A 27,691-nucleotide genomic window follows, 5' to 3' on the forward strand; every position below is an offset into this window, starting at 1 on the left:
AAGCAAGTAGCCCGCCCGCACAGCTGTGCATGCCCTTTTGCTTTCAGTGACTTGCCGAACGCCTTGTCCGCAACGCTTCGCGCGCCTTTGCTCCGCTTGAAAGCTCCGCTCTGCTCCGATTTGCTCCCGAATGCGGCCCCCGAACCAAAGCGTGGTTCAAAGCGCCAGAGAAGCTTCGAAGGGCATTCCCTTACGATCAGAGAGCGAGCGTGATCAAGCTAAGGGGTTCCATTGAGCAGGATCGCGCAACAAAACGCTGCAACTCCGTCTGAGTATATATTAAACGCTTATTCGGTCCATACATGGTCAAGTATAGTTAGAACCAGGTATAGGATTGCAAAGAAAGTCCAGAAATGTAGGGAACGTTTAAGTGCGACACACTGAGGTCACCGTCCCGGCAGAGGGACGATCCGAAATACAGTACAGAAGCACAACGGCAGATAAGGCGCCGTGTGCTCCTGACGCGTACAAGACCCAGCTCGGTTCGGCCCCATGCACAGGCACGTACCCGAGCGTCCTGCGCCGTGCGTGACTCTAACGCAACACGGCAGTTACGTCGCAATAACTAGACTTATCTCCACTGCGCTGCGATAAGTCAGCGCATAAATAATTCGTTCGATGACGGTTAGAAGCAACTCGGAGCATTTTCTTTTGTAGCCCGCGTTGACTCGTGTTTCTTTGCATAAGCGGCTTTATCTTGCTCAGACGGTAATTAGCATTTTGCGTGCTGAGTTCAATATATCTGTCAAGGCCGCGGCGCCACACAGAAGATGCGATGGCCTGCCTTGGCACTGGTGGTGGGCAGCAGGCCTAGCCAAGGCGCCCGCCCGCCAGGTGAGGGTGGTGGGTATGGCTTCACTCGCAGGTTCTGCGGCTTGTGCACACTTCTGCGCCTCGTTACAAGCTGATTCGCACTTCACGTTGACCTGGGAGTGAGTGAGGGACGCGGCGGAAGGTCCGTGCATGGTCCTAACTTCCATCGCTCATCCCTTCCGCGGCCACGGCCTCCATCTCCGCAACCCACACATCGCACATCCACTGGCAACCCACACATGTCCCCTGACGTCATGCCTTGACACATCAAGCAGGGCCTTCCGAACAACCACCTGTGCAACGGTTGACAGGTGCTGGCCCCAACGCAGCTCTCAGCTCATCAGCTTCAAGCCCAACAACCCTCCGCAACCCAGACACGAGCACAGCTAGACGCCAGCAATTCGCTATCCGCCTCTGCAACCCGTCCGGCACCGAGAGAACTTGGTCCTTAACACACGGTCCATACATTGTGGTGAAGCAAGTTAGCAAGATGCATGCAGCCGTGCTGTCCGTTACCAATATGGCGACCATGCTGCCCACCTCCTCTGTCTCACGCGCTCATGCTTATAATACATATAGATTAATGGTACAACGAACGCGCGTTTTGATGTAGCACCCGCCACATGCATGCACGCTCCCAAATACACACGCGGTGCGGCCGAGCCTCTTGGCTGCTTCGCAACCCCGCGCGTGCCTCCCTTCTGCCTCCAGCTGCACAAGCCAGGCTGGCGAACGCGCCACACAGCGCCTCACAGTTAGCCTTTCCACACCTTGTGAGCAACCACCCGACACATAGCATGTCCCGGTCTATCGTATTCTTCTCTTGTGAGAAGACCGCACGTCTGAGCGCTCCTGTTCCGCGCTGCACTTGTGCTCTGCCACCTAGCCGGGCTTGCGAACGCCCGGAAGCGCCCTCCCCTTCCCGTAGAGTGCGCAGGCTTGCTGCACAAACCAAGCCCGTTCGGAGTACGTACAACTGTGGTATATATCAAGGTCCCGGCCACATACTGGCGTTGCCCCATCCGACGTGTGAAGGCCAGATGTGAGAAAGAAACGGCGACTCTCCTCTCAAGGGAGACCTCAAGGGAGACATCAAATGAAGCGTACTGTACACTAAGAAGTGCTGCTGTGTACAACGCCACGAGTCGCGCAACCCATTTGCTGCGCAGTGACGAGATGCGCTACGGCCCTGCCACTCGCAGGCCCAGCGCCGAGGGCCAGTGTGAGCCGCCATGCGCCGTTGCAAGCGCTCCAGCCCACTCGCCTGTATGCATCTGCGCTGCTGGTCCCCCACGCGCTCCAAGCTCCAGCGAGGGCTGCGAGGCGCGCCCACGTGAGCACATTCCATCGTCTGGCGCCCGATCCCCGGCGCCTTCCTTGCAGGAGGTAGGCGGCCCGGGCGGTAGGCCAACCGCGAGCAGCCTGACAGCAGCACTATACTAACAGCGGACGTGCATTTACGTGCCTCGGTGCCGCAGCGGTGGCTGCTACGGCGCCCAGCACTCCACCATCCGGCGGCCCGGCCCTCCCGCTCCCTGCCTCCACTAGTTGCGGCCCATGCCGCCGGAGGACGAGGAGGAAGAGCTGCCACCCGGCGCCGCGGCGCTAAAGCTCTTGAACTGAACCCTGTGGTAGTTGGAGGCGCGGTAGGAGTGAGGATGGGGGCCAGTCGGGATGGCGATGCCTCCAGTGGGGCCCTGACAGCCGCGGCCCTCAGCACCCGCGGAGATGCCGGCTCATCCGGGCATGACGTGAGGGGCGCCGCGCAGCCCGCTGCCGGCACCGCCCATACCCGCGTGCGCTCGCCCCCACCCGCCTCTCCCGCCTCGCCTCACGGCCCTCACCGGTAGTCCAGAGGGCAGGAGCGCAGCATGCGGTGCATCTGCGAGCGCGGCACGCCCAGCCGCTTGAGGAAGGTGATGACGGTGTCGATGCCGGGCCCCAGCACCAGAGGCCGGCTCAGCACCAGCTCCGGCAGCGACTCTGGGCCCACGCCCAGCGAGTTGAGGTACGCTACCTGGGGGCGCAACTGGCCCTGTGCGGCGGAAGGAAGAGGGAGGGATGTGGGGTTTGATGGAGTGAAGACTGAAGAGGCGTGGGAGGGGACGTGGAGGGAGGCGTGGGAAGCGGCGCGGTGACAATGGGTGGGAAGCCTGCTTTAGAGATGTAAGAGATGCTGAGGTGGTGGTTGGGACAGATTGATGGGGGCCGAGCTGGACAAGAGGTGGGCAGGCCGGAGCGCGCAGCGCGGGCAGCCGGTTGAGTGCAGCAGCCGGCCTGTGGCTGCACCTCACCTTGACGTTCATGTTGAGGATGCTTGGATAGCGCGTCAGCACCGTGCGGACCTGTGGAAGTGGGGCACGGTGTGATGAGGCAGCAGGGCGGCAGTGTGATGCGCAGGCTGCTGCGCTGGGTGCTGGCTGCGAGCGTATGCGGGTAGGTGTTTGTGTGAATGTGGAATAGGGACTGGCGGCGCCGCACCTGGGACTCGCTGAGGTGCATGTCGTCGCGCAGGAAGTCCAGCACCTCCCGAGCGCGGTCCAGGGAGAGCTGGAAGGCCTGAGCGGCAGAGGGGGAGCGGCAACAGTGGCGCCAAAGGGTTTGCGGGACTGAAGGCTTCGGCCGCTTCGAAAGGGTCAAAAACATAGCGGATATGTCACTTGTACTACTGGCAATATAGGGCCATCAAAAGGCCCACAGGAGCGGAACAGTCGCCCTGGTCGAAACCACCGATTCTCTCACCTGTGGATACGCTAGCAGAACCTGTCCGATATCCGAGGGAGACAACGATGCTCCCAGCAGTAGGTCAATCATCCCGTGCAGCCGATCCAGCTTGTCGACCGCGAGGACAGAAGGCTCTAACCTCGCGGCCCGCTCCAGGTCGTTCGGCGATACCCCAATAGACAGAAAGGCTCGCTTTACTGGATGAGACTCCAAGGAGCTGCTCCCAGTGGTGTAGCTGTAGCAGCGGAGGGAACGCCGGGAGTCGCCTGCTGGCCTGGCGCATGGTCGCCCGGACGTGGACGCGAGCGAAGGCCCCCGTGCTTGCAGCAACTGGTGCTGATGGTGGATACTTTGGCGATACAACTGCTGCATTCTGTGAATGTCGAGCGGGCTTCTAGAAGAACAAGGGTTTTTCAAATTGTGGCGTGAAAGGCGCTTCGAGAACAGCGCCGAAGATGCTTTTTATGAGTGTTCAACAACAAAATTGTTGGGTCAGCTTGGCGAACTATCTGACACAACCCGACACGCGTCATGCATCCGGGACCCCGTCACTCGGCCGTCCGCCGCATCGGACCCGCCTCATCCACGCTTGTGGTTCCCTGGCACCCTAAAACGCCAGCCAAACCGCTCTGTACACACTGCTTGACCTCACACCGCACGAGCTGTTACAACAGCTCCATCGGTCTGCACCACCCCGACCAGCTTGGCATCGGCATGTCCAACCGGTCCTACCAATCCTTAGTCGTCAGCAGCAATCGAGTCCTACAAGCCACAGCGGGGTGAATGTGGCCTTATCACAGCGCATCATTCACCATGCTTCCTAAAACGGCCACACTTTTGCGCCCGACCAGGGTCCTACACCGCCACCGCCCTCGCACACGGCCTGCTCCCAACCAACCCGCTGATATCACAACGTCCCGTCATGTCCATGACTCCATGCGAACCAGTCCCGCAAAAGACTCCCCAGCGACCTCTGTCCATCAGCCCATGCCACTACGCGACACCGCTCAGCCCGACAGCTCCACACAACACGCGCCTGCCCCGCACCCCCTACTCCATCCTCCGCATCTCGCCGCCCTCCATCTCCAGCCCCCCGCCCAGCCACCGCAGCTGCTCCTCCAGATCCGACAGCAGGCCCCTGCCGCCAACAGCACCTCCCGCACCGTCGCCGTGCACCGCAGCAGACAGCAGCAACTGCTGCAGCGATGCAGCCAGCTGCCCGACCACGCCGCCGCCGTCCTCGTCCTCACCAGCCTTGGCAGCCGCCCCTGCAGCTGCCGCCGCCGCTGCCGCTGACACCGGGGCCGGCGGCAGCTCGGGCAGCGCCTGACCGGTGACTGCGCCGTGGTCTCGGGCCAGGCGCAGGAAGGCCGCCCAGTGGGGGTCCGTGGCCAGCACCTGTGGGTTGCGTGCGTTGTGATAGCACGGTTGTGTGTTTGTCACTTGTCAGCACAGGAGGAGACAGCACGAGCATAAGAGACAGCACGAGCAGTGTGTATGCGGGTGTGGCCCAACGCGCTCGTATACGGTATACCGCAGGGTCCCCGGCAAGCATGGCCAGAGTCAGGCCGGCAATCACGCTGCCCTTCTTATCCCACCCAAACCCACTCCAATCTCCAACCCCAGCGCCAACACTATGCCGTTACACTCACGTCCGCACAGCCCACCACCACCAGCAGCGCCTTGGCTCGTGTGAGCGCCACGTTGAAGCGCTTGGGGTTGCACAGGAAGCCCAGCCGGTGCCGCGCGTCCAGCGCCATGTGCTCGCGGCTGGACCTGTGGGGGGGTGCGGATAAGGGTGGTGGGGGTTGGGGAAGTGGATAGTGCAGGATGTGCTAGTGGGAAAAGGAGGTGCGGAAGCGAGTCCTGAGGAGTTGGATTGCAGGGCACGAGCGAAGAGTACCGTACATCTGTACAGTGCAGTCACTACCCGCGCTCCCTCCCTCCCTCCCTCCTGCCCTCGCCCTCACCTGACGGTTGAGATGATGATCACGCGCCGCTCCTGGCCCTGGAACTCCTCCACACTGCCCACCTGCGGAGACCCCAACCCCAGGAACCAGAATCAGTAAACGTCCAACCAGCAAACCGCCCGTATGCGCAGTGTCAAACCTTCCCCGATGCCGTGGCCATGTACTGAACGGCACGCGGCCGTGAATGTATGGCGGCTGGACGCAGCCACACCCGCACACCCGCACATGCATATGCACACGCGCACCTTAATGTGGTCGTCCACGGCCCGCAGCAGCGCGCGGATGCGCTGGACCTGTGGGAGGTGCAGAACGCGTCATGGGTGTGTGTGCGATCGTGTGTGCATGCAAAGGTAGGTCGCCAGTGTTGGCGGGCGGGCCCCAGCCACGTTTTTGCAGCTGCCCCCACAAGCTGCACTGTCCCCGCACCTGCTTGCGGTAGGGTGATATGACCCCGATGTCGTCGCCGTTCAGTCTGCTGCGGCGCATGTCCTTCAGGCTCTTGACATACGCAACCACCTGTGCATGACGGTGTGTGCGTGTGTGCGTGTGTGTGTGTGTGTGTGTGTGTGTGGTATCAACGGAGAGACGTCATGTATCTGTGTGTGCGACACATGCCGACATAAACGTTGCGCAAACCTTACGCAACGTTGCGCTTTGATAGCACAGCAGGGCGCAAGGATGGGCGCGGAGGCCGCTCCAAGTGTGGCAGCTGCCTGTGTGGCAGCACACACCCCAACAGCCCTTCAGCCGCCCGCCCACCCAGCCCGCGGCCTCGGCCCCCACCTGCTTGGCCTCGTCCAGGTTGTACCAGGAGGGGCTGGACTGCTCCTGCTCGTCCCGCCCCACCAGGTGGTGGAACAGCAGCGGCACCCTGGGGGGGGGCCGGAGGGAGAAGGGGGGTGGGGCAGGGAGGGAGGGGCACGGCAGTAGGTCAGCAGGGCCAGGCAGCGTGCACGCAGGCTTGCGCAAACCCTCATCCCGCTCCACCCCCACCCCCACCCGTTTTATAACACACACACACACACACACACACACACACACACACACGCAAACGCGCACACATACACACACACACACACCTCTTGTTGGGCAGGTGCTCCCAGTGCAGCAGGCTGTGAGTGACCCCCGGGTCCGCCGCCGCCACCAGCTCGCCGTGGTAGAAGGCGGCGCTGGGCAGCTCCAGCAGGTCGGGGTGGGAGCGGTAGTTGTGCAGCAGCTTGGTCAGGTAGGCGGAGGCGTAGGGGGGGAGGCGGGGGGAGGCGGAGCCGATCTGATAGGATGGGGGCAGGGGGGCAGGGGGGAGGGAGTGAGGCAACTTGCAACTTGCAACTTGAAGCGGAACTTGCAGAGACGAGGGAGGTGCCAGTGTTGTGCATTTTTCTCCTGAATCTGGCATATGATCCCCCACCCACCCACCCACCCACCTCCCCCACCCCACCTTGGCGGCATCACGGCGGCTGTAGGGCGCTGTGGCTGTCAGTCGCTCCAGCAGGGAGGTGTCAAGGCCGTGGCGCTTGGCCAGCGGCGACAGGATGACGGGGCCCAGCTGCTGGGGGTCGCCTGAGGGGTGGGCGCGGGGGTGCGGGTGTGTGTGTGTGTGTGTGAGGGAGCGAGGGGCCGCGAGGGTGAGAGTTGATGGAGGGGGAGGGACATTGGCTCTCAACACGAGACGGTTGAGACCGACGGATGGAAGGGGCTGGAAACGGAAGACACGACACGACGGGGCATAAACTACTTATTAGACGGCCAACCTTAAGCCTACGTCGCCCCCACGACTACACGGAAACAAGCGTGCCGCCACATGCCCGCACACGCTGCCAGCCAGTCAGCCCGCCCCTCACCCGCCATGACCACGCGGCAGCCGGGCCCCGCCAGCCCCGCCAGACCCGCCAGCAGCAGCGGCTCCTCGGCGTGCCCCGCCTCGTCCAGCAGCAGGTGGGTGAAGTGGCCCGAGGGCAGGCCCACGTGGTAGAGCTGGGGGGAGGGGCAGGGGAGCAGCGGGAAGGGAGGGGAGGGGGTCGTGCAGGAGAGCAGGGGTAGGTGTCGTTTAGCCCGAGCCCAAACAGGAGTACGGTACACACACAAACCGCCGCGCCGAGATGAGAGCGCACCCAGGCAAGGGCCGCGGAGGCAGCAACCAGCGCGTCGTCGTCGGGCATTGATGGGCGTCGGCAAACCAGATGGGCCGTACCGTGCTGACTGATTACCGACAACTGGCCGGCGTATTTTGCCCCCAAGACTACATGGAAACACGCACAGCCAGTCACCCAGCTCCAGTCACCATAACCCATCTGTTATTCGGCCAGCTCCCACGAATCCGTCAGTCGCTAACCCGCACTCCTGCACTCCCACGCACCATGGTCGCTGTGGCGCAGGTGCACACCACCACGCGCAGCCCCGGCCGCGTGAGCTGCTCCTTGCTGGGCAGCAGGAAGGCGCCGGCGCCGTCGCTCCAGTTGATCTGGGGCGTGCCGCGCAGGGCGTCCAGGTCCGGAGGCAGGTCCTTGTCCGGGCTGTGGGGGCCAGGAGCAGGAGGGAGGATGGGGTGGGAAGGGGTGGAGGAGGAGACCTCATGTATAATAGCTCCCGCCTCAAGCCGCTCTCGAACCTCCCTCAAGCCGCAAGCCCGTGCCGCCCGCCTTTGTCCCCGCCCGTCCGCTCCCGCCCCCGCCGCGCACCGCGTGTAGGCGCACACGCGCATCATCTCGCTCTTGGGCCGGCCCGCGCCCAGCAGCCGCTGCATGAGCTGGTCGGCGGCGGAGTTGGAGGGCGCCACAGCCAGCAGCACCGCGGAGGGGGCGGCGTGAAGCAGCTGCAGGGGCAGGCGGGCAGGCGGGCAGGCGGGCAGGCAGGCAGGCAGGCAGGCAGGCAGGCAGGCAGGCAGGCAGGCAGGCAGGCAGGCAGGCAGGCAGGCAGGCAGGCAGGCAGGCAGGCAGGCAGGCAGGCAGGCAGGCAGGCAGGCAGGCAGGCAGGCAGGCAGGCAGGCAGGCAGGCAGTCTGCGTCAGGTGGTGGCGGGACATCAGGACTACGGGGACATTCCATAAGGATACATGCAGAAGTAAGGGATGTCGGTGTCGGGCCATGCAACGCCCACGCGCACCTGCACCGCCGCCTCGACCAGCGTGGAGGTCTTGCCGGTGCCGGGCGGGCCGTAGATGATGTAGGGCAGGGGGGCGTGCGCGCCCCGCACCACCTCCCGCACCGCCAGCCGCTGCTCCGCGTTCAGCGGCCGGTTGCCCCACTTGGCCCTCACGGGCGCCGCCGGCATCAGCCCCCCGGCCCCCGCCACCGAGCCCCGCCGGCGCTCCTCCTCCAGGGGTGGCGGGTGGAGCCAGTCCACGTCAGGGCCGTCGATGGGCAGGTCGCGCGGCGGCGGCGGCAGGCGCGGGGCGGCGGCGCCGCCGGGCAGGAGCAGCAGCGGGTTCAGGTCGCCGGCGGCGGTGCGTGACAGCACGGCCTGGGGTTAAGAGTAGAGGGGAAGGAAGGCAGGGGAGGGGAGAGAGGCCGAGTCTGTGCAATTAGAAGGCGGCAGTACGGGCGGCAGCCGGCTTGTTGCTTGCTGTAGCTGCCGTGGATGCAACGCAGCGCCCGCCATGCGTACCCCAGCAGCAGCAGCCCTGGGCGCAGCTGTCTTTGACCTAGTCAGCCTATTTCTGCATGCGCGCCACAGCCTACCACAGCCTGCCACAGCACAGCGCCCACCTGCAGCTTGTTGAAGAGCGACCTGTTGACGGCGAACCGCACGTCGAAGGCGCGGCCCTTGACCCACGTGCCGTGCCGGAAGCTGGCGGCGAAGCCCAGCAGCACCTGAGGAGTGCACCACATGCAGCAGCAACAACAGCGGCGGCAGCAGCACGGGAGAAAATGAGATATCAGCAAGGATGATGACGATGCGAGGCCCGGCAGGAACCTGGCACGGCATGCTAACTGACACCCAGCCCCAGAGCCTCCCAACGGCTTCAGACACACACACCCTTTTGTTGATTTATGCGTGATAGCATTGGGGGAGTGCACCGCATGCATCAGCAACACCAACAGCAGCAGCAACAACAGCGGCGGCAGCAGCATGGGAGACAACAACAGCTAAGAAGGATGGAGGATGCGAGGCCCAACGGAAACCTGGCATGGGTGGGTTGACACCCAGCCCCGCAGTCTCCCAGCGGCTTCAGACACATGCCCCTTTTGCTGGCGTGTGCGTGAGAGCACTGGAAATGCAACCACGCACGGCGGTGTGTGTGTGTGTGTGTGTGTGTGTGTATGTGTGTCATGATGGGAAAGCGCGCATGTGTGCTTGTGTGTGGTCTCACCTCCTCCCTCTCCACCACGTGCACGATGCCCTCCCACTCGCGGCCGCCGCTGGTGCCGTCCGAGGGCCGGACGTAGATGGAGTCGCCCTTAAGCACCGACGGCCGGTTCTCAGCCAGGCCGGGAACCTACTCGGCATGCAGGCGGCAGAGGCGGGGCACGTACGTGCGGGGCTGAAGCAGCTACGGTGATTACGCGCATGTGCACGTGTCGAAAGCAAAAGGACGAGTGGCAAGTGGCAAGGGGAAGTGGCGGTGGCGACTTGCCACGTGCCCCATACACCGCTGCCCCACTTCCTCATGGCGCCCTCGACCACACACACACACACACACACACACTCTCTGTCCTACGCGTAATGTTTTCCTTGTGCTCTTTAATACACACACACACACACACACACGCACACACACACACGCACACACACATACACACACCTTGAGCGCCAGCAGGCTGCGCCGCGGGATCTCCTCCAGCCGGGCCTCGCGCATGTCGTACGTGCGCACGTCCACCTCATGCTGCAGCTCCTCCAGCCACGTCAGCAGCTTGAGCTGAGCGGCGTGTGTATGACCGGGCCCGGGGGGGGGGCAAGCAGGTGAATCATGGGTGGCCGTAGCGTAGCTAGATAGGCACGAAGCAGGAAGTTAATGGGCGCCGCGGGGGTGGGACTTGGGAGGTGCGCCTGCAGCTGTGCCTGCAAACGTTGGACCGCACTCGCGCTCACACTCGATCGGCAGAGCATCACTACACACGCGCACGCACACACGATGAAGAACTTCTCTTACCCGCTCCGCGTACGCGCGCACGTTGGGCATACGTGCCGCGAGCGCCGCCGCCCTCGCCGCCGCCTCCACGCAGCCGCCGCCCGCCGCCGCCGCCGCGGCCGCCGCCGCCGCCGCCGCCACCGCCTCCTCGCCGCCCGCCGCCTCACACAGCCGCCGCTCCAGCTCCGCCCACTGGCACCGCTCCACCATGCCCCGCACGTCCCGCGGCACCGGGTGGTGGCCGATGGGCCGCTCCAGGCGCGGCGGCCGGCCGCAGCCGCTGCGTGCGCCGTGGTCGTCAGCACCCGCCGGCGCCTCGCCTGTGGGCAGCCATGACAGGACATGAACACACGGCGGTACGGCAGCAGACCATGCGCCTGAATCCTTGGGGGCGCACAACATGCAGGTACTTGCAGGAAGCTTGCCATTCCACGCGGTGTTGCCGTACCCATGCAAGACAGGGGGTATAATTACTCATGGTGGACATGGGAACAGACTCCTCCCCCTCCCCTTCCCCACCTGGCACGATGTCAGGGTTCTGCGGCTCCAGCCGGCGGAGGCGGCGGCCGCGCCGCTGCGCACTGCCGCCGCCGGCCGCCGTCTTGGCATCCATCTCCGCTTGCGTGTCCGCGTCAGCGCACACGGCGTGGATGGCGCGAACAGCCTGCCGCACACACACAGGCACACACACACACACACACACACACACACACACACACGTGTTACTTTCCTTGAGCTCATGAAAACACAGGCGCACGCATGCACGGGCATGGGGCGCTATGTGAGTTGACACGTGTGCGCGTGGTACGACTGGTACACACATGCGTCTCCCATGAACGAGTTCCCGCATGATCCTTGCAGGCAGCTGAGCGAGCCATCCACCCGCGTGTGGCAGGATGCAACCGTCCCAGCGCCCACGCCCCACGCCCCAGCACCCACCCACGCCCCCACGCCCCAGCAGCACAACGCACCTGCGCGCCGCTGCCGAACTCGAACACCGCCACGCCGCGCATCACGCCACGGAAGCGCGGCGCCAGCCGCACCGCCACCTCGTACGAGGACCCGTGCGGCAGACCCACACCCGCACCGTCCCCGTCCCCGCTGCTGACGCCGTACGCGTCGCTCAGCTGCACCCCGTCCACGGGCTGCAGCAGCCGCACGCGCAGCAGGGACTGCTTGACGCCGCTGAGGTTGGAGATGCGGAAGGCGTAGTCGGCGGTTTGGCCAGGCTCCAGGGCAGGCAGGGGGTCGGGCAGGACCGACACCACCACGCCGCCGGCGTTGGCACCCAGCAGGTCGCCGCCGCGCAGGAGCAGGGCGCACTGTCGTACCGCGTGGTAGCGGGAGCGCAGGTGCAGCTTCAGCTCGTTGGGGCCGGGAAGCCACTCGCTGCACAGCTCGCAGAACTGGAGGTCGGCGGTGTTGCGGGTGCGGTATGCGGTTAGCACGCGCTGCACGTCGTCGAGTGTGAGGCGGGAGACGGTGTTGTGGTGGCGCTGGCTGAGGATGTGGGCGTGCATGGCGGGCACGTTGTCGGTGTGGATGTTGCACGTCTCGCAGCGGAGGCAGCGCTTGGCGGCTTTGTTGATGCGCTTGCGTGTGCCGGGCGGCACTGAGGGCTCCGTGCCCTCCTGCGGTCGGAGGGGATGGTGGGGATAAATGGTCACGCACAGTTTGGCCGCCGAAGGTGCAGAAAGGCCCGGTTGACAGCGCTCCGCGTTGGCACGCGGACAGGTGCACGTCCCTCGCACGAACCAACCCAACTCGAGTCAAGTCATTCCATCCAGCACCCCCTCCCCCCGCACCCCCCCCCTGGCCCGCGCGCAATCACAGCAGCCGGCACGACTCACCCGCACCGCCGCCACCACCAGCACCTCGTCGCCACCGAGCAGCACGTAATCCTCGGGCCGAGCAGCGAGCCAAGCCTTGACATCCTCATTCGACTTGTGCATCAGCGCGCGGCAGCCCGCTTTCTTGGCCCGCACTCTGATCGCGCCAACCGACACAGTTTGGGAGCCTTTAGTTGCTCGCTTGCGAGCCAACTCTTTCGCAATGGCGCGCACTTCCTCTTCCGCATCCGCCATTCGTGATACTTTGCAGGCGCAAAAATATTTTGAGTGTGTTATGGCGATGATGGATTATTTCCAACTTGATCTAAGGAATAGAAACTAGAGTTGTCCAAATGGCTTGATATTGTGAGCCAACCCGCCGCCCAGACCTGCCCAGACTCGAGCCCAATGCTTGACCACCAGAACCTCTGCTACTGAGCCCTAGCTGTTAATGCTTAGACCAGCGCTTCGAATGATATTTCACCGCGCCCATGTCCAATGTACGACAAGATTGCAACTTCACGTCACGGGTCCCGTCACGGGTCTTGCACCCGGGGCGCCAAACGCCGTTGTTATGCGCTGACTTATCGCAGCGCAGTGGAGATAAGTCTAGTTATTGCGACGTAACTGCCGTGTTGCGTTAGAGTCACGCACGGCGCAGGACGCTCGGGTACGTGCCTGTGCATGGGGCCGAACCGAGCTGGGTCTTGTACGCGTCAGGAGCACACGGCGCCTTATCTGCCGTTGTGCTTCTGTACTGTATTTCGGATCGTCCCTCTGCCGGGACGGTGACAACCCACCCGCCCCCCCTGGTGCCGCCGCGGATTAATGTGGTGGCACCCGTGGGCGCTGCGGCGTGCGTGGTTGTCTGGACTCTGCTGCTATCAGGCACTTCATACATGCGACACACCCAGTACTGGCAGCACTTTCGGCCACTAGTGCAACCTCAACACGGGCGGGCTGGGGCGGGCACGGCGGACTTGGTGGGGTTATCGGGAGCTGCGAGGCCGGAGGTAGGAGGCCGCTGAGGGCCACGAATGAGTTGCTAGGCCGCTTGAGGCATGAGTGGAGGCTATTGTCGGTTTGAGAGATTGGGATTGTCGTTTGGGGCCGTGGCGGTTTGTAACGCTACACGGCAGTAAGGAGTCAATAAGTCGCACCCTCAAGCGTCGTCATACAGCAGCGCCCACGCCTCCCCGGCGTGGCCCGTACTCAGAACCTTGACAGCATCAGCAGTGGCAGTCCCCGTGTCCGTGCCGGCGCCGCCAGCAGCCCTGCCGTACGATGCAGCCAGAGCCACAAAGGCCGCGCCGCCGTCTGGCTCGCCCGCCGCCGCCGCTGCGGCACCGGCACTGAACGCCACCTGGGTCCGCGCCGCCAGGAAGCCAGGCACCACGCAGGCCCTGCGCCATTCCAAACACAGTCCTCAGCCCAGCCCCAGGACTCATGCGCCGAGCGTGGTTGCACATGAACAAGCGGTTTTGCGGGGTAGGCACTGCGCAATGCAACGTGCATGGGTTCTTACTTGAGCGGCTGCATGTGGTGCGTGCAACACCCACCACTGCCAGTAGGGCTCAGACTACGCATGACACGACATCCAGGTTGGGCTCAAACAACACATCAGGCCACGACATGAGTGTCAGCGCACTCTCACCTGGCTGCATCCAGCATGCGCCGCGCGATGCCGCGCCGTCGGGAGCCTGGCTCCACCCACACACCCCGCACACCCAGCACAGCGCGAGCCACCACAGCCGCCGATGCTGGTGCCGATGCTGCCGAGCCAGCACGCGCCTCCGGTACGGCCACGGCAGAAGTGTCGGCCCGTGGCGCGTGGCCCTGTGCTGACCCCACAACACCCTGCTGTCCGCCGCCCGCGCTTCCAGAGCCAGCACTAGTAGCAGTGGGCCCCGCTTTGGCTTCGCCAACACGCGCCCGCTTGGCGGCGCGCGCGGCGTGCGGCCCTTCTTCGGCTGCCTGCTGTCCGCCCGCAACCCCCGACCTCGCCTCACTGTCCGCCTCTTGCTGCTCCTGCTCCAGCTCCAGTTGCTGCGCGGCTGAGGGCGCAGCCGTGGCTGCGTCCGGCCCTTTGGCCTGCGGCTGGGGCAGCTGCTGCACCGCCGGCGTCGGATGCGTCGGATGCTGTGACCGCGACTGGGACTGGGACGCCTGGGGCCTGGTAGCACTGCCGCTGCGCCCGTCCGAGACGTGTGGCTGCTGTTGCGGGTGTTGCTGTTGCGGGTGCTGCTGTTTCGGGTGCGACCGCGACCGCTGCCCTTGGGGCTGTGCAGCAGGGCCCGCCACCAGCAGGCGGCGCTGTGCGCGGCTCTGCAGCTGCGCCACCAGCACACCCACCACCCGGCCGCACCTGCCCTTGCCGCCGCCGCAGCCCCCGCCACTCCTGCTGCCGGCCCCGCCGCTGCCGGACGGCGGCGCCTCCTGCGACACCCACACAAACACCTGCAGTGGCCATGACGAAACCCGTCAGCGCGGGAGTGCGGGCGCGAGCGGCATCCAGATCGTCATGCAGGTGCCCACGCAGGAACTGCCAACACATGCAGAGCATGTCCGCGCCCGACTCCGGCGAGCGTGTCCTGACGCACCCGTGCGCCTGGCACCCACATCCACGACATTGAGTATGCCAGTGGCCCTTCCCGGGAGCCCCCGTACACGTGTGTTTCCCCCACATCGCACAGCCCAGCCCATCGACACACGCACCTTGCAGGGCGGCTGCGGCGCCAGCAGGTGTCCCTCCGGCACCCCCAGCACCTTGTCCAGTCGCCCACACATCTCCACCACCTGTGCCGGCAGGGCCGCCACCGCGTGTGTGTGCGCCGAGGATCTGACGCTCCGGACAACAAGCTCGGGCCTAGGAAACAGACATCAGCACTGAGAGCACCAGCCGCAGTGCTGCAGAGGCAACATGCGTGGTGTCACAGGACACGTGCGGACGCGTGGTAAGACGGCGGCTGCACACCCGCAGGTGTGGGAGCGGCCGCGCCCTCGCCGTGCCGGGCGCCCTGCACCCACCTTGCGCCAGTGCGCGGGCGGGTCGGTCGGCAGCACGCACAGCAGCCGGCTGCGGCTGTCGCCCCCGCCCCGCAGCAACACGCGCTCCGCCGCCCAGCCCTGCGCCGGGTAGACAAACGCGGCGTTGCGCGTGCACAAAGCCGGGTCACACTACTGCACAGGTCGGCACATGCGGGCTTTCATAGGGTTGGCGGCGGCGCAGCCATGGCCTATCACATGGCACAGCGCAACTTAGCACCGTCCCTCCCTACCCGCCCGTGTGCCAACGCGCCCAGGCGCCGCACGCACCGGGAATCTGAACACGGCACCATGGGCGTTGTGGAAGCTGTCGTGCAGCCGCTCCTCCTCCGCCAGCCCCTTGCCGTACATCATGCCGCAGGTGGGGCACGTGGCCACAGCGAAGTCGCGCTGCGGACAAGTGGTTCGTTGACCGGGGACAGAAGTGTGTGTGCGTATGTCTGTGGTGGTAGTGGTCGTGGCGTGCGTGCGTGTATCTGTATCTGGCGGGGTGGCTGTAGGGTCCTGTGCTGGCCGATCGGCTCGAACCCCCATGAGCGGGAGGCGGTTCCGCGGGTGCCGGTGGGCCCAGCAGAAGGTCACACGCTGGTGGTTGATGCCCCGCCTATACGCTGCTGGTCAGCGCGCCGGGGCCCCACCTGCCCAAGGTCCAGATGGAGCTGACCTCCTTGCGCCCGAGCAGGCGGGCGCGAAGGCGCGGCCGCAGCGGAGGGCCGGTTCGCAGGCGGCCTGTTGTGTGTCGGGCGTATCATGATAGAGCCTTGAGGTTTATGCTCCGCAATACGGTAGTAATACTCCCAAGTTCATCAAGGTACGCACCGTTGAGTGCTGGCCGTAAGGCCCTCCTGCGACTTTGCTCCCCGCATCAGCAGCGCAAACGCGTTCTTTGGGCCGTTCATCTCTGCTAGGTGGCCCAATTATGATCTATTGATAAGAATATCCTGCGTCAGATGTTACATCGCGCAAGAAGCAAGCATGAGAAGCAAGGCGCGAGCTGTTGTGGGGCAAGGGCTTTTCGGCTGTCGTTCCCGCTCTTTCTGGACTCAGATGTGTGTAGCAAAGTATGTCGCTAAATGTGTCAATCAAGTAAGCTTGAAGTGACTGGCGTTGCCTGGTGTTCGGCAGGCATGCACAGCCTGCGACCCGCCCATGCCCTCGCTCCCTAGCCCCTTAGATCCAAGCAGATGACAATGCATCGATGTGTCCCCAATCCCCATAACTGAGTAAATCCCTTCACAGTCTTCTTAAATATGACGGGCGTGGTTACAGATAAAACGTGCCAGCTGGCGCGGAATGCGTTGATGGCATGAATCCATTGAATACTTGAATCGTCTAGGCACGTGGGCGCCAGCAGTCCTCTCTTCCCAAGCCGTCCTCTCCCTCTTCGCAAGCAGCGCGGCACCCTGCCTGCACCCGTGCCCCAGTCGGTGCGCAGCGTGCCTCCGACCCACTGCTTTACATACGGGTACGTTACTCCCGCAAATCCCCACGCCGCAAGCTACCAAGCACAGTAGAGTACCCCCATGTGTGCGCAGAATCCGCGAATCGATGAACGCCGACCCTTCAAAAGTCTTGGGGATGGCCCTAGCAACGCCTGCGCGTCAAAATGACGCCAACAGCGCGTCTTGCAACGCCTCCGCTTCGCGCCGACGCTACACGCCAATGATCAATAGGAAAGGCCGGCGCTTGCCCAACGTAAAAAAGAGGGATAGAGACAAAGGGATCTGACGTGCCCCGCTGCCCACTCCATGCTTGTGCACTGGCAGTTCTTAATTCCTGGCTCCGCACAGTCCCAACCTGCAAGACTGCAGCACTAGGTCTCCCTGCTTGTGGTCAACCCCAACGCATGCTGCTTCACAATGTCCTGGATTAGCAAACAACAACACAACTTTCCCGATGTACTTTTCATCGAGGTCTACCAAGCGCCGTTCCATATTATGAAACACATGCGCTGTTGTCATCCATGCCACCAGCGCCGCTTGCTGGGCCCGCACACCACCTTGGGCGCCAGGCGAGCGCCAGGCGCCAGGTTGCAACACCCGGCCGGCCCCAGCTCCCCTCCTCCGGGATCTGGCGGGCATGCGCAGTCCATGCTGTTCTGCGGCATGGCCCCTTGCGAGCCGCCTTAGTCGCAGTGCATGACCAGCACGGGCGACTTACAGTGGTGGGTGCAGTAGTTGCACACCGAGCCAACGAAGAACTCCTGCGGTCCGGGAGGAGCACGCGCGTGGCGAGTTGGCGGTGAGGCGGCCATGAGAAAGAGTTGGTGATGACGGTGCGGGCAGTGCAGCACTGTCTGCATCATGCCGCTTGTGCCAACGTGTCGAGCAGTATGTACCGTAACTTGCTTGTGCCCTGCTTTGCCGTCCCTCCCTTCCCCATAAAGTAATCACAGACACATAGATACCGCCGCGCGCGCTGCTACACACATAGAGAGACACGGTACCACAGCGTGGCGCCGGGATCGCGGCTGCCGCACCTTGATGGCTCCCTTGTTGTGCTTGGCCATGACCACGCACGACGCCTGCAGCTGGTCGGCGCGCTTGCAGATGACGGCGCCAATGGACTCATTGTCGGTGGCGAAGCGCACCAGCTCCACCTGATACGGCACCTGTGTGCATGCCGCACGACCCGAGAATTATCGAATGTGATTAATTAGCTTTTAGCTTTCGTTACATGCGCTCACAGGGCTACGCAGTGCGCGGAATGGCAGGTGTCTATCAGACTCGGCACACGGCGTGCACGCAGGGGCAGGTGATGGCTGGCGGGCGGTTTGGCGGGCAACCAACTCACGTCCATGGCCTTCAGCTTGGGCACGAATTTCTCCACCAGGATATTGCGGGCGTGATCTTCTACGCGCTTGCGGGTGGCCTGCAGCAGGGGGCAGGGAGGGTGGCGGAAGTGGTCAGGGACCAGTGGCACACGCAGACCGCCTGCACGGCGTGCCGCTCCGGCTGTCGACCGTTGCTTCACGCCCCAGTGTTCCCCGCCCTATCCCCAGGCATTGTTGTGCAACTGGGCCGGGTGCAGGTATCGTGTCCATGAGGGTTAGCGTGTCTTCCGTATCCTACCTCAGCCGCCAAAAGCCGTGACAGAGAGATGAGCTCACCTCGTCATCCTCCACCACCTCCTCGATGCCCAGGTCCGTGCTCAGCACCACGTACTGGCCCGGCGGAATGACATGGAAGAGGTGGAACTCATCGCCCGGGCGGTAGATGTTGGCCAGCGCCCAGTCCAGCGCTTTCATACTCGCCTGTACAAGTCGGAATTGCGGCAACCCCGAGTGAGCCAAGTGAAGCCAAAGGAGCCGCCCGCTGGCGCGAATCTATAACTCCACACAAACAGAAGCCGTCGCCGGCTCGCACCCGCAATTGAGGCCGAGCAGCTAGTCTGTCGTTGCGACTTCCGAGACCCCCCACACAACGCAACGACCGCCCGCGCGCCCGCTCACCGGCGAATCATCAACACTAATCAGGACGTGGCGCTTAGGGAGACCTTCCATTGCAGCCGAAGCGGGAAAAGAAAAAAGCGAGGGAGCAACTGCTTCTGTGTCGGAGAAACGGGCAACAAAGTTTCGGTGTTGCTTCTTTAGCGGAGAGGGTATCGGTGGCGTGCTTCTTGTTGATAGCGTTCTGTGCCGGGGGCTCCTTCGAGACGTGGGGATGGGCCCTGACTAGGACAGTCAAGCATGGGCCCATGCAACTTTCTCGAGGCCCTAGTTTTATCAATGCAGCAATTAGTTGTGGCTGCAAAAATAACATATGCGCTATCCGGAAAAGTCCAGAGAGACGCGTTAGGGCGAACTGGCAATTCGGGTTGTAGAGGTTCATTGGCGATTGGTCTTTTTGAGCAGGCTGAGGACTGCCACGGTTTATTAGTAATACTCACATAAACCGGTCATAGGCCACCGGGTCAAGTAGCGTGTAGGGCAAAGCAGTTGCAACATCTGCAAGCAAAGACGATTGCAAGCGAGCCCTCGCCACGGCCGCGCACCCCCGCCTGAACTTGAGGCGACTTTTGCGCTCGCTTCTGTCCTTCCTAGCGCTTAGCCTCGCCATGACACACATCAACGCACCGGGCGCAGGAGGCAGCGCCATGCGGGGCGCGCATTCCCGCGTCAGCGCGCAGCGCTCGCCCGCGCGCGGCGGCCGCAACAGCCCTGTACCCCAGGCCGCGCCGCTGGCCGGCTTCGCTCCTGGCGGTGCGGCTGGCACCTGCCCCGCCCCGCCCGTCGGCCTGCCCCGGCCGTCCTCGCTCCTCTCGCTCACCTGCGCAGCCGCGGCCGCGCCATCGCCCTCCTCGCCGTCCGCTACGCTGCGCGCGCCGCTGACCGGCGACCCGCTGGTGTCATACATTCTGGAGGGACCGCTGCTGGGCAGCTGCGGCATTAGCGCCAACAGCGTGCGCGGCGCGGCGGGCGAGTGGGAGCGGCTGGGGCGGCAGCTGGCGCTGCAGTTGGGCTTTGAGCATGACGCCATGGATGCGGTGCAGAAGTGAGTACGGTGGGCAGCGCTGGTTGCGCTTGTGGGGTCAGAGCAACCGCACGCGCAACCATGTGTTCAGGGCTTAGGGAGATTGGGGACGGCTTGTGAGTTTGGCCTGGCGCCTGAGGCGACGACAGGCATGTGCGCTGAAGCGGCTGAGCAGCGTGCAAAGCGCTGGCGTGTGTCCCCCCTTGAAATGTATCTGCCTCCTGCCGGCCTGCCGGCCCCCACCCCAGGCTGCGCATCTACCACTACTACCTGCCCGTGTACTGGTGGGCGGCGGCGCAGCTGGAGGCGCACCGCGCGGCCGGACAAAAGACGGCGCTGGTGGTGGGTGCAGGGCAGGGGGCGGCAGCGGGCGGCAGGGGGCAGGCAAGCAGTGTCAGGGTGGAGCAAGGAGCGTGGGGCACGGATCGCTGCAGGGTCAGCCTCTATTCGCCTGGCCGGGGAGCACAGGTAGCGCGGGGACGCCCACACATGGCTGCTGTTTGCACACTTGGCCACCCGCATGCTCAACCACACACACCGAGCCGCCGACCCTCTCCCCGCCCCGCCCCACTCCTTTCTCTTTCCTCCCTGCAGCTGGGCATCTCCGCGCCTCAGGGCTGCGGCAAGACCACCATCGTGGAGCAGCTGGAGCTGCTGTTCAACTGGCTGGGCCGCCCCGCCGCCTCCGTGTCCATCGACGACTTCTACCTCACCCACGCCGACCAGAACGCGCTGGCCGCCGCCAACCCCGGCAACCGCCTGCTGCAGCTGCGCGGCAACGCCGGCACACACGACCTGGCGCTGGGCACAGAGGTGCGGGGGGGGTGCAGGGGGCGCGGGGGGTGCGGGGGGCGCGGGGGGTGCGGGGGTTGCAGGGGTGGTAGTCTGTGTACAGGGGCTGGGGCAGTCGAGATGAGTTCCCAAGTGAACCGAAGCCCAGAAGGGGATGCGGGGTCGTGTGTGTGTGTTTGTGTGTGTAGAGGGCTTGGGTCGATTGCTGGCCAGGAACAAGAGGCGCGAGTTCAACAGGTTCGGGCCGTGTGGGCCCAACCGAACGGGCCGCGGCGTTTACCAGCTCCTGATGCCTCCCCCTGGTGCCTTGCCCCACCTCCTCATCTCCCCTCAGACCATCAAGACGTTGCGCAACCTGACCTCGCCCGGCGCCACGGCCGCCGTGCCGCGCTACAACAAGTCGGCCTTCGGCGGCCGCGGCGACCGCGCGGAGCCGTCTTCCTGGCCTGTGGTGTCGGGCCCCCTAGATGTGGTGTTCTTCGAGGGCTGGATGAGCGGCTTCGCGCCCGTGCCCGACAGCAGCTCGCTGGCGGGCATCGACCCCGCGCTGCCGGTGGTGAACGAGCAGCTGCGCGGCTACCGGGCGGCGTGGGACGAGCTGGTGGACAGCTGGCTGGTCATCCGCATCGGCGACCCGCAGGTGCGGCGTCGTGTGGGGGGGGGGAGGCTGGGGTGGAGGGAGGTGCGGGTGGGTGCGAGTTGTTGGGGAGCTCGTGGGGACGGCGAGAGGGGGCTGGGCGAAAGGCATACGGACACAGGGCATCGCTGGGGGACGCAGGGCACAGCGCAAATTGTCAAGTGTCCTTGGCTTCCATTCCTGGCCGTACTTGTGCCTGCCGTCACGTCCTCCCACCCTTGCCCTCACCTCCTCCCTCCTGCCTCCACGCCTCCTCCGCACCCCTGCAGTGGGTGTTCAAGTGGCGGCTGCAGGCGGAGGAGCGCATGAAGGCGGGCGGCAAGGCGGGCATGAGCGCCGAACAGATTGCCGACTTCGTGTCACGCTTCATCCCCGCCTACAGCGCCTACCTGCCGGGGCTGTACGGGGTGGGGCCCACCACCGCGCGGACTGGGCGCACGCTCATCATCGAGGTGGACCAGAACCGCTCGCCCGTGACGCAGCAGCCCAAGCCCGTGGTGTGAGGGAACGTAGTGAGGGCACCGTTGCGATGTTGTGAGGACGCAAGTGCGTGCTGGGAGGGCTGGGGACGGAGGCGGTTTTGGATTGTAATTTAGGTCAGGACAAGCTCATGCCCGTGTTGTGGAGGCGACGATGGAAGAAGTTTGGGGGGGGATAGGTTAGGGATCTGAGGCTGCAGCAATGTGTGAGCAGAACAGGAGAAGAAAACTGCAGTTTGCATTGCGTGCGAGGAAGCACTGGGGGCCAAAGGCGCCATGACTCCATGACAGGTGTCCTACACGTACTCGCGTGTATGTGGTGTGTGCTTTAAGGGGCACTCAAACTTGGGTCTAGCCATGATTAATTGGATGGGCAGGCACATTACCGTGGCCGTTTGGCACGCACCCATCGTGTGCGTGCGTGTGGAGAGATACGTTAGGAAGCAGGGGTGACCACCCCTGATTGGAATGTGATGCGTAGGCTTGGAGCTGGTCAGTTGGTGCACGGCATCTATCCATTCTCCCATTATGCATCCTGCTGCAAGCAGATGGCGCTAGGTGGTGTAGGAGGACAGGAATGTGAGATGCACCAGCTGACAGTAAGGCAGGAAAGTGACACGCACATCTCATTGCACGAATGATTGCATGTGGCAACGGGGTACGTAGCAGGTGTGGTATGGGTGGAGCATCCTGAATACGGCTGGTGTGGCATATCGTGCGCTTGCCAATGTGGCGGCACTAGAATACGGCCGACAGCGCCTTCACGCGTGCTCGGAAAAGACTGCGGAGGTTGCTGTTGTGCGAAGAATCGGTGTGGCAGTGATTGCGGACTTCTGGTCGTGGCTAGTTGCGTTTGTGAGTTTGCGTCGGCCTCCGCGCCGCTGGGCCCTTGTCCTGAACAAGCACCCATTCCTAGCGTCAAATGATGCTGGAGGCGTTAGTTACCTTGTAGGGCCAGCAGCGCACTCGCCAGTCGCCACCGGCCTCGCCCTAGCTGATCAGCTGGGGGACTTGCAAGAGGTAGTCTGATGACGCCGATGCATGGCTGAGGTGAGCAGCGCTAGCGTTTGCGGTGAGCCGGGCCTGGGGTTTCTCCCCTCTCCGGAGGCGAGGAGCGTGGGGCTCGTGTGAGCGTGCGTGTTTCGTACGTTTTAAGGGCCCTGGCTTAGTGCACGGCTGTCGTCCCACATGTAACCTCATTCAGCTAAAAATGTCACCAGAAGACAAAGCTGTGGTGAGCCAGCATGCTCCCTCGTGGGCGGGAGCTCGGACGTCGTGCCGTCGCTTAGGCACGCTCGTATAGCATTCCACAGTCCCTGAGGCCCTCACAGCCCATCAGCAGACAGCAGCCCTCAGCACTTTGCATCTCGTCAGCCCCTCACAACCCCTTAGCCCTGTGCACCCGCTGCTCCGCATGGCAATGTGGCAGCAGCTGACCACCGAGCCTGAGCACTGCCATGCAGAGCGACGACTGGCGTTCAGCTGCACGTACCAGGTTCCTTTCCCATAGCACTCATCTCCCACCCCCAAACATCCCATAGCACTCCGGCAGGCTTCCAAATGATGCTGGGACCTATCTGTTGGGCTGGGGATTATCCTCACTGCACCCTCAGTTACTGGTCAAACTTGCAGTGCAGTCCAACGCAATGTTGTGCTGGTTTAGCTGGTCGTAGCCCCACGTCGAAGCCCCCCCCCGCCCAGTTCCCCGCATCGATGGTGCCTGTCTGCCTGACAGTGGCGGCTCCCCCAAACTATCCGCTTCGCACAATCTGTATGCTTTAAGTTGATTGTCCGTTCCATGCCCTTTCCTCCGTTGCCCCGGCCAACCTTTTCCCTGCCCCGGCACTGCACTGGGACTGAACTAGACAGATGGCACATTACCGTACGTCAACCTTCGTTCCGGACATCGATATCCAACCAACCCTATATGTCCACCGTCGATCGCTACGTGCACGTTGCAGCCTGCGTCTCCATGGTTTGGAAGGGGAGCTACGGGACATGGCAAGGTGCAGGTTCGTGTAGTCCCCTGGTATGGAAGGGGAGCATCGAGTATCCATGCACTCCCTCCATGTGGCATCCATGCGGTTCTACCGCTCCTTAACACCGTACGGTATTTCACTCCCGTGTCCTCCACAGAAAGCCCGTTTCTTGCTTCCTTGCCCCCCCCCCCCCCCGTGCCCCGCTTCGCGCTGTGCTTCCTCCTGCTCCCCGGCGCAGTACTTCCTCCTTTACCCCCGCCGGCAGCTCTCGGCGCCTTGCTTCCTTCGTCCTGCCCCGCGGCGCCCTGCGTCGTGCTGCCCTCCCACCGGCGCGCCGCTTCCTCCTGCCCCCGGGCAATGTCAAAGGGGGCGCATAGCCCCCTCCCGGAGCCCCAGGGCTTCCCCAGCACAATGTTCACCCCAGCACCGCTCTCCAGCGCCTCACGCGCGTGCACCCCGCACACGATCACACGCTAACTCCGCCCTTTCATCGTGCTAAAACGCTACCATATACGACCCTGTCAAGAAGGGCAAGTGCGTGTAAGCGGCGCCCACCGGCGTCGTGCTTCGTCCGCCCCCCCCCCGTCATCCCTGCCCCGCGCCCTGCTTCCTCATGCCCCCGGCGCCTTGCTTCCACCCGCGCCCTTAACCCTGATGGTAAGACCGATTTGTTGGGCTGACGGGCGTCCCGGCACTCCTTGAATTCCCTAGCACCGTTCGCCCGCAAGTGCCCCGCAATACGAGCTGCGGCAGGCCGCCAGATCCGCCGTTTTCTCGCACCCAAACATCAAATGAGCGTGTCTGTAGTAGACCAACGCGTCTAAGCGACGGCACAGGTCCCGAGCATTCTGGCTCACCACAGCTTTGTCAGCAGCTTTGTGTTCTAGTGACTCTTTTTGCATACGAGCAATTACAGGTGTGCATCTATCTATTCAGTGCTACAATTCATGCTAGCGTGTGCCGTTCGTGGCGAGTGCACAGCAAATCCGACCAGGCGTTTCGTTGGCCAGCCTTGCATGGCGCAACAGGTCGCCATCTGAAACGCTGCCAAGCTTAATTGGTGCTGACAGTTCCACCGCCGGGTAGGGGGGCGTGGGGCGCGCGCAATGGGGTCTGTCCATGCACTTCGAATGCTGCAATGCTCGAAGGCAGTCGTACAGTCGGCATTTCGGGTTCAAATTCCAGCCCCCCCGCATAGAAGTTCATATTCTCAACCCTCAAGCACATACTTCATACTTTAAACAAAGGGCTGCCAGGACCTTCATACGTGAAGGCCTTTGACTAAAGCAGGCGAGACTTCGTCGCTCCCGCGTCCCAGTCCCCCCGCCTCTTCGGCTCCTCGCTTCGGCGCAGCCCCACAGCAAACATGCGTGAGATCGTCCACATCCAGGTGCGCAAGCTTCGGTCCTGGCTTAGGCTGGTCGGGGGAAAAGGCCGCGCTCGCAAGATCTTCGGAGTTCCAATCGTCTCGCGCTCACCTCAATTTCGCCTTCTCGCTCCCCAATTGCATCCTCAGGGTGGCCAGTGCGGCAACCAGATTGGTGCTAAGTTCTGGGAGGTCGTCTCCGACGAGCACGGCATCGACCCCACCGGCACCTACCATGGCGACTCCGACCTGCAGCTGGAGCGCATCAACGTGTACTTCAACGAGGCCACCGGCGGTGAGTCAACTCAGTATGGTCGCTGGCGTGTCACGCGGGGTCTTTTGCTCGGCAACATTCCTTGAGTTGACCGCTGGTCAGCTGCGTGGGCTCGCCACGTTGTCCACAAGGCCGGTTGTGCGGCTAGCTTGGCTTCTTGTCCAAAACAGTCAGCTTCGTCGTGGCTGCTTAGCGCTAGCGCCTGTGGGGCCGCGCACATGTGAACTTCACAGTCAGTAGTCAGAGTCAACCGCGTTGCGACACCCGAACTGTGCTAGTACGTGGTCCAGCGCTCGTGTGGATGCCCGTCGCGTGCTAGTCAGCACCTTCTCTCTGTTCCGACACCACATGCGCTGACAACAATTCTGTCTTGCGCTTCAGGCCGCTACGTGCCCCGCGCCATCCTGATGGACCTGGAGCCCGGCACCATGGATTCCGTGCGCTCGGGCCCCTACGGCCAGATTTTCCGCCCGGACAACTTCGTGTTCGGCCAGACCGGTGCCGGCAACAACTGGGCCAAGGGCCACTACACCGAGGGCGCTGAGCTGATTGACTCCGTGCTGGACGTCGTCCGCAAGGAGGCTGAGAGCTGCGACTGCCTGCAGGGTGAGCAGTTTTGCACGGGCCGCCGGGTGTCGGGGTGTGGACCGCAGGGCTTGGCATGACGGGCTGCTGGGTCTGTGCTCCTCGTCGTCTTAACGGTTGCTGACTTCTCTCCTCTTGTTGTTCCCTTCCCTCAGGCTTCCAGGTTTGCCACTCTCTGGGTGGTGGCACTGGCTCCGGCATGGGCACCCTGCTGATCTCCAAGATCCGTGAGGAGTACCCCGACCGCATGATGCTGACCTTCTCGGTCGTGCCCTCGCCCAAGGTGTCCGACACCGTGGTGGAGCCCTACAACGCCACCCTGTCGGTGCACCAGCTGGTCGAGAACGCCGATGAGTGCATGGTCCTGGACAACGAGGCCCTGTACGACATCTGCTTCCGCACCCTGAAGCTGACCACCCCCACCTTCGGCGACCTGAACCACCTGATCAGCGCCGTCATGTCGGGCATCACCTGCTGCCTGCGCTTCCCCGGCCAGCTGAACGCTGACCTGCGCAAGCTGGCGGTGAACCTGATCCCCTTCCCCCGCCTGCACTTCTTCATGGTCGGCTTCACCCCCCTGACCAGCCGCGGCAGCCAGCAGTACCGCGCCCTGACCGTCCCCGAGCTGACCCAGCAGATGTGGGACGCCAAGAACATGATGTGCGCCGCCGACCCCCGCCACGGCCGCTACCTGACTGCCTCGGCCCTGTTCCGCGGCCGCATGTCGACCAAGGAGGTGGACGAGCAGATGCTGAACGTGCAGAACAAGAACTCGTCGTACTTCGTCGAGTGGATCCCCAACAACGTCAAGTCTTCCGTGTGCGATATCCCGCCCAAGGGCCTGAAGATGTCCGCCACCTTCATCGGCAACTCGACCGCCATCCAGGAGATGTTCAAGCGCGTGTCTGAGCAGTTCACTGCCATGTTCCGCCGCAAGGCTTTCCTGCACTGGTACACCGGTGAGGGCATGGACGAGATGGAGTTCACTGAGGCTGAGTCCAACATGAACGACCTGGTGTCCGAGTACCAGCAGTACCAGGACGCCTCCGCCGAGGAGGAGGGCGAGTTCGAGGGTGAGGAGGAGGAGGCCTAAATGCCTTGCCTACCTATCCACCAATGCGTGCATGTGTGCGCATGATTAGGTGATGTGCATACCTTACTCGTGATGTGCATCACGGCTATTTAGGCGAGCGGTCTAGGGGCTTCGTGCGGGTGTGGTGGTTTGGTCCCACAGGCAAACGAAGAAGTGAAGCGTGGCGTGTGATAGCAATGGCGCAAGCAGGAGCTGTGTTCGTTTTTGTGGATTACTTCAGGCACATAGTCTTGACGTTAATAAGCTCGTTTATGACTGCTGTACGAACACAAACTATGACATGAGGGCACATCATTGTGTACCTATCATAGCATTTTTACCGCTGGCGCTCTCCTTCGGCGCTCCATGGGCAGGCGACTAACGAGTGACTGCGGAGGAGGGAATACCTGAACTTAAGGCACTCGTAGGTGCACGCGCTGCTCCGGGGTTTGACGGTAGTAGCAAGTGGCTGCTGAGGCTGACGAAGGACATGCTGGAAGCGTTGGCTGGGCGCGGCGATTGCCGGGCCAGGTGCCCCTTGCAGGATGCCTGAGGCAATCTCTGTAATACCATTCATGCAATGCAAT

At 63.4% G+C, this 27,691-nt stretch overlaps 6 protein-coding genes across 6 annotated transcripts; 2 read left to right on the forward strand and 4 right to left on the reverse strand.

Annotated features, from left to right (window-relative positions):
* Positions 1 to 885: 885 nt before the first annotated feature.
* CHLRE_12g542500v5 (uncharacterized protein) lies at positions 886 to 3,941 on the reverse strand. Its single transcript, XM_001693872.2, has 5 exons — positions 3,556 to 3,941; positions 3,295 to 3,372; positions 3,108 to 3,158; positions 2,658 to 2,848; positions 886 to 2,439 (listed from the first exon to the last, which is right to left on the reverse strand). The coding sequence occupies exons 1-5, from the start codon at positions 3,625 to 3,627 to the stop codon at positions 2,358 to 2,360; spliced, it is 474 nt and encodes a 157-aa protein (XP_001693924.2). The 5' UTR covers positions 3,628 to 3,941; the 3' UTR covers positions 886 to 2,357.
* Positions 3,942 to 3,994: 53 nt separating this feature from the next.
* On the reverse strand, positions 3,995 to 13,011 carry CHLRE_12g542450v5 (uncharacterized protein). Its single transcript, XM_043068785.1, has 19 exons — positions 12,425 to 13,011; positions 11,546 to 12,205; positions 11,094 to 11,238; positions 10,596 to 10,894; positions 10,248 to 10,361; positions 9,816 to 9,941; positions 9,211 to 9,315; positions 8,609 to 8,965; positions 8,186 to 8,319; positions 7,864 to 8,020; positions 7,349 to 7,481; positions 6,946 to 7,067; positions 6,587 to 6,777; positions 6,291 to 6,378; positions 5,934 to 6,023; positions 5,753 to 5,800; positions 5,508 to 5,569; positions 5,190 to 5,313; positions 3,995 to 4,935 (listed from the first exon to the last, which is right to left on the reverse strand). Exons 1-19 carry the CDS (start codon positions 12,656 to 12,658, stop codon positions 4,588 to 4,590), a joined length of 3,537 nt encoding a protein of 1,178 aa, XP_042919179.1. The 5' UTR covers positions 12,659 to 13,011; the 3' UTR covers positions 3,995 to 4,587.
* Positions 13,012 to 13,495: 484 nt separating this feature from the next.
* Positions 13,496 to 16,651, reverse strand: CHLRE_12g542400v5 (uncharacterized protein). The gene is made up of 7 exons (XM_043068784.1): positions 16,268 to 16,651; positions 16,087 to 16,177; positions 15,719 to 15,838; positions 15,431 to 15,529; positions 15,119 to 15,199; positions 14,058 to 14,860; positions 13,496 to 13,806 (listed from the first exon to the last, which is right to left on the reverse strand). Exons 1-7 carry the CDS (start codon positions 16,345 to 16,347, stop codon positions 13,566 to 13,568), a joined length of 1,515 nt encoding a protein of 504 aa, XP_042919180.1. The 5' UTR covers positions 16,348 to 16,651; the 3' UTR covers positions 13,496 to 13,565.
* Positions 16,652 to 16,699: 48 nt separating this feature from the next.
* CHLRE_12g542350v5 (uncharacterized protein) lies at positions 16,700 to 19,056 on the reverse strand. The gene is made up of 5 exons (XM_001693870.2): positions 18,900 to 19,056; positions 18,558 to 18,701; positions 18,242 to 18,319; positions 17,928 to 18,059; positions 16,700 to 17,651 (listed from the first exon to the last, which is right to left on the reverse strand). Exons 1-5 carry the CDS (start codon positions 18,948 to 18,950, stop codon positions 17,574 to 17,576), a joined length of 483 nt encoding a protein of 160 aa, XP_001693922.1. The 5' UTR covers positions 18,951 to 19,056; the 3' UTR covers positions 16,700 to 17,573.
* Positions 19,057 to 19,171: 115 nt separating this feature from the next.
* On the forward strand, positions 19,172 to 23,034 carry CHLRE_12g542300v5 (uncharacterized protein). Its single transcript, XM_043068783.1, has 5 exons — positions 19,172 to 19,941; positions 20,169 to 20,262; positions 20,515 to 20,733; positions 21,047 to 21,352; positions 21,619 to 23,034. Exons 1-5 carry the CDS (start codon positions 19,505 to 19,507, stop codon positions 21,850 to 21,852), a joined length of 1,290 nt encoding a protein of 429 aa, XP_042919181.1. The 5' UTR covers positions 19,172 to 19,504; the 3' UTR covers positions 21,853 to 23,034.
* A 1,999-nt stretch (positions 23,035 to 25,033) lies between these two features.
* CHLRE_12g542250v5 (uncharacterized protein) lies at positions 25,034 to 27,683 on the forward strand. Its single transcript, XM_001694020.2, has 4 exons — positions 25,034 to 25,197; positions 25,324 to 25,468; positions 25,829 to 26,053; positions 26,188 to 27,683. The coding sequence occupies exons 1-4, from the start codon at positions 25,174 to 25,176 to the stop codon at positions 27,123 to 27,125; spliced, it is 1,332 nt and encodes a 443-aa protein (XP_001694072.1). The 5' UTR covers positions 25,034 to 25,173; the 3' UTR covers positions 27,126 to 27,683.
* The last annotated feature ends 8 nt before the right edge of the window (positions 27,684 to 27,691 follow it).

The sequence above is a fragment of the Chlamydomonas reinhardtii genome, chromosome 12, assembly GCF_000002595.2.
Source record: "Chlamydomonas reinhardtii strain CC-503 cw92 mt+ chromosome 12, whole genome shotgun sequence".
Taxonomy (NCBI): Eukaryota; Viridiplantae; Chlorophyta; class Chlorophyceae; order Chlamydomonadales; family Chlamydomonadaceae; genus Chlamydomonas; species Chlamydomonas reinhardtii.

Bases quoted from the DNA above. Each gene is read 5' to 3' on its own strand.
- CHLRE_12g542250v5 (XM_001694020.2), top strand. From the start codon at position 25,174: ATGCGTGAGATCGTCCACATCCAG. The intron at 25,469-25,828 runs GTGAGTCAACTC...CTTGCGCTTCAG, and splicing joins CTTCAACGAGGCCACCGGCG to GCCGCTACGTGCCCCGCGCC. The intron at 26,054-26,187 runs GTGAGCAGTTTT...CCCTTCCCTCAG, and splicing joins GAGCTGCGACTGCCTGCAGG to GCTTCCAGGTTTGCCACTCT.
- CHLRE_12g542400v5 (XM_043068784.1), bottom strand. From the start codon at position 16,347: ATGAACGGCCCAAAGAACGCGTTTGCGCTGCTGATGCGGGGAGCAAAG. The intron at 16,178-16,267 runs GTGCGTACCTTG...GACACACAACAG, and splicing joins CTTACGGCCAGCACTCAACG to GCCGCCTGCGAACCGGCCCT. The intron at 15,839-16,086 runs GTGGGGCCCCGG...ACTTGTCCGCAG, and splicing joins TCCATCTGGACCTTGGGCAG to CGCGACTTCGCTGTGGCCAC.
- CHLRE_12g542300v5 (XM_043068783.1), top strand. From the start codon at position 19,505: ATGACACACATCAACGCACCGGGCGCAGGAGGCAGCGCCATGCGGGGC. The intron at 19,942-20,168 runs GTGAGTACGGTG...CCCCCACCCCAG, and splicing joins GCCATGGATGCGGTGCAGAA to GCTGCGCATCTACCACTACT. The intron at 21,353-21,618 runs GTGCGGCGTCGT...GCACCCCTGCAG, and splicing joins TCCGCATCGGCGACCCGCAG to TGGGTGTTCAAGTGGCGGCT.
- CHLRE_12g542450v5 (XM_043068785.1), bottom strand. From the start codon at position 12,658: ATGGCGGATGCGGAAGAGGAAGTGCGCGCCATTGCGAAAGAGTTGGCT. The intron at 9,942-10,247 runs GTGTGTGTATGT...CATGCCGAGTAG, and splicing joins GCAGCCTGCTGGCGCTCAAG to GTTCCCGGCCTGGCTGAGAA. The intron at 7,068-7,348 runs GTGAGGGGCGGG...CCCACCCCTCAG, and splicing joins CTGCCGCGTGGTCATGGCGG to GCGACCCCCAGCAGCTGGGC.
- CHLRE_12g542500v5 (XM_001693872.2), bottom strand. From the start codon at position 3,627: ATGATTGACCTACTGCTGGGAGCATCGTTGTCTCCCTCGGATATCGGA. The intron at 3,373-3,555 runs GTGAGAGAATCG...TCTGCCGCTCAG, and splicing joins TTCTGCTAGCGTATCCACAG to GCCTTCCAGCTCTCCCTGGA. The intron at 2,440-2,657 runs GTGAGGGCCGTG...CAACTACCACAG, and splicing joins TCCTGCCCTCTGGACTACCG to GGTTCAGTTCAAGAGCTTTA.
- CHLRE_12g542350v5 (XM_001693870.2), bottom strand. From the start codon at position 18,950: ATGGAAGGTCTCCCTAAGCGCCACGTCCTGATTAGTGTTGATGATTCG. The intron at 18,702-18,899 runs GTGAGCGGGCGC...CGACTTGTACAG, and splicing joins TTAGTGTTGATGATTCGCCG to GCGAGTATGAAAGCGCTGGA. The intron at 18,060-18,241 runs GTGAGTTGGTTG...GCATGCACACAG, and splicing joins CCAAGCTGAAGGCCATGGAC to GTGCCGTATCAGGTGGAGCT.